Raw genomic sequence first — 9,803 nt, 5'->3', positions numbered from 1 at the left:
GGAGACTCGCACATCTCGTCTACAAGCTAAAATAATCCTACACGTTCATAAATTGAAGGAATACTGGGTTTTTTTTACGGATTTTCTTTTAAAATGAAGGAAGGCAATTGATTTATGAAAATGAGGTTTTTTCCTAAAAACTAAGGATTTTAAATCATACTAATCGAACAAATTTTTTAACCTTTCCGTCTTAGACCCATTACAGATTGTTGGTTGTTTTACGTCGCCTATGATATTTTTCATTCAAAAGAGGCATCGCCATCTACCTGGAATGGTGTCAAATTAAGGACATACGTAACATACCTTACCTACTGATAATTTTTCAAGATATTTTAAATCTAAACTCATAATACCATTACATGTTCTTAGACAAAAAATCAGCATGCGTTACCAGGGGTTTTGAAAAGATATCAAATTATGAAAAATTTTGCATTATTCAAAGAAAAATGTATAAAAATTACAAAACATAAATTCCAGATTTTTTTTTCATCAATATTTGTTTAAGAATGGGTGTAAAAATCCATACATAGACATTAAAAGTATTGCACACATGTCCTTCATTTAGTGGAACTCTTCAACTCCAGGTAAGATCCTAGTAAGGTCCAAACTACGTTGTGTATGACCTTAAGACCTATATGATAAGTGCCTTTAAGCAGTGAGGGTTTTTACTGTGCCAACCCCTACCCTGACTCAGTATTTAAGGCCTCGTATAGAGAGATTGTGTCATTCACTCAAAATGCTAAAGGGATGAAGAGCATTACGTATATTAAACAGCTATGGGAAAGTGAACAAAAATTGAACATAGTGTCCATGAACAAGCAAGAGTTCTACTACAACACTACTGCGCGCAATTTTCCTCCATATTAGGGAAATATTTTGTCCCACGTTTACCCCTTTATCCCGTGGATATACATGTAGCTCAAGTGGTATCGTTTTCATATCCCACAGTTGTAATGTCACAATGTTTTGCGTTAACGTAATGAAGTAAAATAAAGTGAAGTCCTATATGAAATAATGTGTATTACTGGTTGATTTGTATAAAACAAAATGTAAAACATAGGATAAAACGAATCTCACATAATTTGTAGTTGAATACGATTTTTATCCAAATCGTTGCGTGATTTTATCCCATTGCCAAGGCTGGAAGATATTAAAAAAAAAAAAAAAAAGAACTCGTTAGATAAAAATATCAAACTTCAATTCATTTGAAGTCCTGTATTTATTCATTTGTCTTTATTTTTATAGCTATATACCTTTTATTGATTAAGTCAGAGACAAGAAGTGAATCCTGGCATCTTTATTTTTAAACATGCATCCAAAGTTCCTATAATATGTCTGTTCCACATTTTCAAGTTCTTCAAGGATCAAAAACTGAATTCCAATTTCTTTGAAAACTTTCTCCATCATAATATCATGTCAGTGCAAATATAACAAACATTGGTACTACTTGTTCCAAACTTATAACATGTAATGTCAAATAAAAAATAAATCCATCAGCTATCAACATGTTTGTCATACATATACACATTTAAAAGAAAGAGAAAGTCTTCTGATAATTTCTTTATCTGTTACCCCTTAAAACATAACAAAATACTCTTTACATTAATTAATATAAGTGTATGTATTTCAAACTTGTAAATTTACTTGGTACCTTATGACAAAGAAAAAGTCCTTCATAACCATGATAATGAAGTACATCATTAATTATCATATCAGGTGTCAGAACCAGGGGGAGGGGGGCTAAGCCCCCTTTTTTGCTATTTTGCTAAAATAAACATATCAAAGGCATTGAAAATTGGGGATTAGTTCCTACAGGGTATTTTTGTTGGTCCCCCCCTTTCAATTTGCACATGTTTGTAAATGTCCATCTAGGGTGATAAATGAACAGCATTGATGAGAATTGGTGTATACAAGATTTTAAAGATAATCTGAGAAAACTGGACAATTTCATTCAATATGCATTGATCATCATTACTCATATTATGCAGAATTATTATCTGTGTTGAAATAATTACAAGATATGAAAAATCAATATGTTCCCAAACTCCGTTTGGGGAACATAATAAGAACATGGACTTAAAATGAAAGAAAATTTTCTTGCATTGAAAGATCATTTAAGGGCCACAGAAAAGCAGATGCTCTAGCATAGTTATGACAGGATGGTACTACAAAATACGAAATGCCATATTAATGTACATAAACTTTACAACATAAAGCAGAATATTTTTATGTATAATTAAGGATACTGCTACAACATAAAGCAGACGTTTTATATGTATCAAAGGAATACTGCATCGAATATCAATATCCAGTTATACAGCAAAACTTGTTTAGAACATGGATATAGCAAATATACGGTTATAGCGAAGTTATTTTGGATCCCCAGCTATATAAATTTAACGTATTCCTTATATGGATATAACAAATTACAGATATAGTGAAGTAAATTCATAGGTCCCCGTGACTTCGTTATAACCGAGTTTTACTGTACATCTGAAATGCACAAACTTAAACAAAGAAGTGAGATGAAATGCAATCTTAGAATGTGACAAGTCTTTTTTTTCTAAATGCGGGTGTTACAACTTTTTCTTCATGTTAGTAATTCAACAAAATGATGAACCTTGAATGAGAACAATAACATTTTTATCACTGACTTCCTTTGCCATATCTCAGGTGTCTGCAATAATGTTGTTAAAAAAAAACAGATATACAGAATTTCATGTAAATGATAAAGTGTACAACTGAGCAATATATTTACTTTAAAACCTATTGAGGACATTTGCATAAAGTGTTATAATCAATGGAAATGAATGATGAAATACTAGGTCTTGTGATTTACACATTGAACATGCACCTTCAAATGCAAGCAAAAAATTGGTGATATTTAAAAAGTGAGAAGTAGACATTGTTATCATAAAAAAATGTTTTATGATACTCTCATTTACAATTTCCTATGAATTGAACAAACATGATGAATATCTTTAAATAATGAAAAGTTCTGTCGTCCAATCAGATTTCACTGATATTCACCTCACAGCATTCAGCCAATGAAATTTAATCTTTCACACCCTTTCTCCACAAAACACTCTGTCAGGATATCCCATGATGCAACATCAACATATTCCATGATGCTACAATCACGTCCTGACTACTTCCTTTCCAGCCATGACTTGTTTTATTTCCTCCATATCCAGAGTTTCGTACTTCATTAAGTTTTCAGCAAGTTTCTTTAGTTTGTCTTTTTTATTTGTCAGAACTGTTTTGGCTCGACAATATGACTCCTGTTAAAATAAAATGACAATGAAATAAATAACTGCAAAACATTTGTCCAAAGTGATTGGCAAACAACTCCTTTTTCAATAATTTAATAACAAGGTATTCTTATTACTTTTAAAAATCTCAATAATATTCTACTACCTTTAAATAAATAATTCCAAGATTACAAGCCCTCTATACCTGTAGACAGGAATAGTGTTTGCTGTCTTACCTGTAAAAGTTGATTGACCTCGTCGTCAATTTCTTTCCTCATGTGAGAACTCAGTAACTGTAAGTCTTCTTCACTGTAAACACGGGCCCCAAGCTACAATACACAGAGATAGGTAAACTATCGTATGTAACTGCAGTCAGTGTAGTGACACAATACTTCAAACTAACTTTATATGTGTACAAGTGTGGGAAATATCCACAAGTTCTGTGAACTTTTTATTGGACCATGTTTATTTTTGCCCATTACCATTTAATTCATAGTGTATCTAAGTAAAATAATTCCTCGATCATGAGAAATTAGCTGTCAGAGATAAATTTCAAACTAACAAATCATGAATAAAAGTTGCTTTGAATAAAAGCCGATTTACAGCCATTTACTATAAAATATAATCCTGTACACCATCAGACATAACTTATCATAAATAACTTGTTGACATGCCGTACATTTCAAACTGACAAATCATGAATAAAAGTTTCTTCAAATAAAAGTCGATTTCCCTAAATTATATCATCCTATCCAGTACACCACGTGACATAACCTACCGACTCAGACATTCCGTACATCATCACCATACTCTTGGCTATCTTTGTCGCCTGACTGAAGTCGGAGGCAGCTCCTGTAGAACAGAAAAATAAAACCTCAGAATGGGCTACAGAACAATTTTTGTTATGTCACAATGATAACAGCTTATTATTTTTCATATCAAACTTCAATGACTATTTTTTTCCATGAAAAAGGTAAAGGTATAATGACCCTAACCTGTGGTGACTTTATCCGTTCCAAACATGATTTCCTCGGCTACACGTCCCCCCATCGCTATGTCCATCTGAGCCATCAGCTGGGCCCGACTGTGTGTATACTCCTCCTTCTCTGGCAGAAACTGGGTCTGTAAAAACACAGTTATAACGGGTCTGTAAAATCACAGATATTTTACAGTAAAACTCAGTAAAAACAAATGACAGAAACTGGGTCTGTATTATCAAAAAGTTATTATACAATATTTACATTCAGTGTAATTTTCTTTATGTTATGCATTAGAAATCTACGACATTCAAATCTCTATAACACATGTTAAACTGTGTCACTGCCCATTAGAATACACAGTAGGAACTTTATGCATTTTCAATACTCTAGGAACACCTAATTGCACAATGTTTTAGGCCATAATAAAAATATTCCTAGATTCTCATCCCCGCCCGCCCTGATTTTATACCCCCGCCTCGATTTTTTAAATTTCTGTTTTCTTCGTCCTAATTCTGATCCGGATAGGTATTCATCTACCATTCTGCTTTTGTTTTAAATCCTGCAAGAGTCAAAATAAGTTTGACAGCTGAAAAGATGGTAATTGCGGTAACACGTGTACATGTGTATATATTTTAAACAAGGGTCATTGGTTAAAAAAGATTGGTAATGATGTGAAGTAAGAGATGATTGAACCTTTTACTGTGACTTTTATTCGAGTATTGTAAATAAACTTACACCGATTGACCAGATCAATAAAAAATCTGCAAAATTGAAAAAATTAAAAAAATATAAAATAAAAGCCGACCGCCCGCCTCGACTTTCAAAAAAAATTTGGATGAGAATCTAGCAATTTATTTATTAATGGCCTTAACTCAATTCGATAAAGAAAATAACCCTGTTAAAAAGATGCAAAAATACTATAAATACACGTTTTAAAATATGTTGTCATTTTTTTTCCTCGCACTGTTTGTTTGCATTATTTATCTTTACATTGTCACTAACAGATCTTGCGTCTTTTAAACAAAACAGATTTGAAGGATGCTAATTCTCACTAAAGATAAGGGAAATAAAAAATTATGAAGAGGGAAAATTAGAGAATGTAAATATAAGCATTGAATTCATATTTTGGGACATCTTCAGTCCAATAACACGTCTGGCCCTGACAACAAATTATCATACCGTGCTATGACTTTATTATATATTGTAAATTTGAAAAATTAACAAATTATACTTATAATAAAGCAAAATTGTGCATTGCTGGCACTTCGTTAAATCATGTTTTACTGTGTTAAAGATTAGGGAGGAGGATAACTTACATGACCCAGGGCCTGTCCACGTTTATGGTAGCTTTATACACTAGAGAGGACGAACTCTTACTTACATGACCTAACGCCTGTCCACGCTTCATTATGGTAGCTTTATACACCAGAGAGGACGAGGTCTTGGACTCTAGCCCCACTATAGCATGACCAGCCTCATGAATCGCTGTCACCCAGTTAGCCTCCTCATCGGGGGTCCGCGTCTTTTTTTCAGCACCTGTAAAGAAAATTCACACAAGAAAAATAAATATCTTTGACCTTTTCTCAACACAGAAGTGACATCTTTTAAAGAGATCCATTCAGTGCTAATTATGCTACTATCTCATCCCATACACACAGTGTGGTCAATAATCACTGATATAGTCACTTTTTTTCTTCAGAGTAAATATAGTTGTTAGCCCTTACAGAAAACAATATAATTATTGAATCTTTACACGTGTAACTGGAAGATTTGTCTATAAATGTACACAACTCATTTCTATTAAGTCCACAATATATTGACAGCCACATACATACACATGTAGCTTACAGGAGAGATGTAACTATGAACATTTTTTTTCCTTTGCCCACTCTGCCTTACTCATCAGTAACCTTCTTTCGGCTTACCCATAAGTATCTTATCCTTGGCCCACTCTAGGTGACTCATACACACAATGTTGGCTCCGTCTTTTGCCGCCTTCAGTGCCGCCTGGTTCACCAAGTTACTGATGTCGGCACCTAAATAAACAAAGTCTTAAAGTCTCAAAAAAAAAAAAATGCAATCTGATGAAATGTTTTCAGATGCAACTCTCAACAAATCTAATAAAATCTAATAAAAGCTTGTTTTCATACTGATTTAATTCATAAAGGAGGAAGAATCATTACAAAAATGAAAATCAAGTCATAAGCTATTATTGATAAAATGTGACCAGTACAGTTTTAGATAATTATGTTAAAAAAAATATTTACCTGTTAAACCAACAACACCTTTTGCTAAATTCTCCACATTTATAGCTGAAAGTGAGAGGAAATATAAAGTTATATTGTACATATACATGTATAAAACCTGTCTTGTAAAACAGCCCTTTAAAAATTTAGAAATGAATTGTTTTACATACAGCTGAACTCTGGTATCATTCCAAGTTCTCTTTCTTTAAGTATTTTACCCTCAATATTCCTTGGATATTTAAGTTTCTTATCAGTCCCATGGAGTTCATGATAATGAAATGTATATAAATATAGTTCGCCAGAGCTCATTTTTACCTATTACTGTAAACCAACTTTTATTCGCGACGCGATTTACCAGGGACAAACTAGTTCGCGACGTTTAATTTTCGCGATCAAGCCTTTTTTCATATGTTTGTAATAGACAAATATACTATAAGGACCGGTTCGCGGCGAGAAATATTCGCGATGACGAGGCTCTCGCGAACTTCGCGAAAATTTCTCGCACGCGAATAAAAGTTGGTTTACAGTAAACAGGTACAATTGAACAGATTGATCCCTCAATACTTACTTGGGTCACTCCTGACTTTGCCCAGATAAAGCTTGAACAGTTTCTCTCGTCCTTTCTGGTCTGGTCCCTCTACAGAAATGTGCATGTCAAAACGTCCAGGCCGGAGCATGGCTCTGTGATAAATACAAGGATTAGAACACTGTGAAATTCTGGTTCCTTAATTCTCTATTGCATATTCCATTTTTCAAAGTTGCACACAGAAAAACATCCCTACGACATACTTTGAAAGTATTGAAATTTGTTTTGTAGCCTTCTTATGACTCAGGGTAAAATTATGGCAAGTGGGAAAAATTTTTTCAAAGAAATTTCAACATATTTATTGATGACATAAGAGGAATAAAAAGAGAAAAAATATCTTGTTTTGGAAATTTAAAAAAAAAGGTTTTAGTCAGGTCATTTCTAGACAGTCGGGAGAGGGCAGCCAAACAATTTATAAAAGATGGCCTTGGATATAACATTTTACATTATGATTGACATTCTACATCTGACATAAACTTACGGATCAATGACATCTTTTCTGTTTGTGGCTCCAATCAAAATGATTCCTGATGACTGCTCAAAGCTAAAATAAACAACAATATGAACCCAAAGTATTTCAGATCTTACATTTATCATGTCTGAAAAAAATCAAACTACCATAAATTCTTAAACATCGATTTGAGGAATTAATTATTACGCAATCTCACAGGAAATATCAATTACAGCAAAATAAAATAACTTGATTTCATTTTCATGGTTCTGAATAATGTTAAATCTTTATACCAATTGTCCACTCATGAATTATAATTATTGCTCCTGTGATATGTTTAAAGGTTATTTTGCAATATTAAGTACTTTGTAACATAAGAAATCTACAGTAGGAGTGGTCCGTACCCGTCTAATTCTGTCAATAGCTGGTTTATACACTGATTGGCCGCAGGGTGTACAAAAGGACTAGAGGTTCGCTTAGCAGCCAAACTGTCAATCTCATCAATAAACACAATACAGGGGGCGTTCCTCTTAGCCGTCACTGAAATCAAAACAGATACGTCATCACTGATTATCTATGAAGCTTATACCTAATGCTAGTTAATATTAGTTACACAGTCAGTTAGTGACTGTGAACTAATACGGATTCATACAGGGTGTGAAATGGAAATCCGTATTGGGCAAGCAAAGCCGAGTCCCAATATGGATTTCCATTTCACTTCCTGTAGAAAAAATAATTGTGCATATTATGAAAATATTAAGTTTTATTCCAATAACAGTCAACATAAAATATCCTTACGGTAACAAGAAATTTAACTAAACTACCTACGCAAACCGTTTCTTAGCCGCCATTTTTATTTACAAAAGCAACACTTCGAACGGAATCACGTGCCCAATTTTCACATTATTCCTTGACAGAGACGTAATATGGAAAATTGCAGGGCGTCACGTGATTAGCTTTTATCCAATCAGCAATCTACAGATTTGTCTGAAGCGGGATAATGTTGTTTACAATGGATTTGTGATGATTCAGCCCAACCATCCTTTTTGTATTTGCAATTATAAATAACATACAGGTTATTTTTTTTTTTGTTTTAAATTCACAAATCTATAGAATGAAGGGTATTGCTTACCAAATAGCTCTCTGACTCTCTTAGCTCCCACACCCACAAAAACCTCCTCAAACTCTGACCCTGCAGCAAAAATAAACGGCACTCCAGCCTCCCCTGAAAAGGAAACATCACATCAGAAATCAATTTTACCCCAAAACTTTCATAAAATGTGATTCAACATGAGATAAAGGTTTTACATGAAAGGTTCCAATACTGTTAATATTGACTGCAATGAATTCATCCTTACCTGCTACGGCTCTGGCTAACAGAGTTTTCCCCACGCCCGGAGGCCCGTCCAATAAAATTCCTATAAAAAATACAACAAATCATCACTTCAGAGACAAGAAGGAGTCAAGTATCTGTTTATCTACAACTCACTTCATGTGTCTTTCTGTCCTATTAGGCAATTTTTCAGTTTGCTGTTTTAAAGAAGATTTTATTGTTTTTCTATATTTTCCTATGTAAAACTTTGATCACCCATCCAGGTTGATATGTTTATTTGAAATTGATCATGCTTGTTACCTTTACCTTTTTGAACTCAAGGATTTGTGGATCAAACATTGTTTATTTGAGATTGATAACTGTTCATTACCTTCATTTTTTCCATCAAATAAAGTTTTGTGCATCAAACAAATGTTTACCTTTTGGTATCTTGGCACTGACTTCTGTAAAACTTCTGGGATTTTGCAGGAATTTAACCACATCCATCATGTCTTCTTTGGCTTCATCCATCTGTACAATATTTGGTAATTTATGAATATGATAATATATGCAGATTTTATGATAATTCATGCAGAATTTACGAAAATTTAGAAATATTTTTGCATATCGAGTTATTTCCTCTTGGATTTAATATTTTTTATTAGTCATTTATCAATTAATTATATATCTAAGAAGGCAGACCTTGAAGTATTGACATCTTAACTTACTCCCTGCACATCCTCAAATTTTTCTTTGATGCTTTCCTTGTCTACAATGGTGAATGTCTTGGTGTTGTTCAACAACTTTGCTACAAACAAAAGGAAAAATTTAATCATCATGCATAACTTACCATTATGGCTTGTGAGGACTGTTTATCTCTTTTTCTTCACGAGAACTTAATTTTGGGGTAATAACCCTGGACAGTGTGTTAGCATAAATTCATTTTCATGCTTATTAGACTTTTGTTTTTTAAAAAG

General features: G+C 33.3%; 1 protein-coding gene across 1 annotated transcript; it reads right to left on the bottom strand.

Annotated features, from left to right (window-relative positions):
• Positions 1 to 2,458: 2,458 nt before the first annotated feature.
• LOC134270191 (ATP-dependent zinc metalloprotease YME1L-like) lies at positions 2,459 to 9,634 on the bottom strand (the record flags this gene model as incomplete). The annotated part of the gene is made up of 14 exons (XM_062752380.1): positions 2,459 to 3,281; positions 3,488 to 3,580; positions 4,030 to 4,103; positions 4,247 to 4,373; positions 5,613 to 5,767; positions 6,157 to 6,267; positions 6,499 to 6,543; positions 7,046 to 7,158; positions 7,545 to 7,607; positions 7,919 to 8,054; positions 8,647 to 8,739; positions 8,873 to 8,932; positions 9,267 to 9,357; positions 9,555 to 9,634. Coding segments are annotated over 14 exons (1,385 nt in total), but the record flags the coding sequence as incomplete, so codon positions are not given.
• Positions 9,635 to 9,803: the final 169 nt, after the last annotated feature.

The sequence above is a fragment of the Saccostrea cucullata genome, unplaced genomic scaffold, assembly GCF_032062105.1.
Source record: "Saccostrea cucullata isolate Sc308-1 unplaced genomic scaffold, CSIRO_AGI_Scuc_v1 ctg1251, whole genome shotgun sequence".
Taxonomy (NCBI): domain Eukaryota; kingdom Metazoa; phylum Mollusca; class Bivalvia; order Ostreida; family Ostreidae; genus Saccostrea; species Saccostrea cuccullata.
This window is presented reverse-complemented; position numbering and strand designations above follow the sequence as displayed.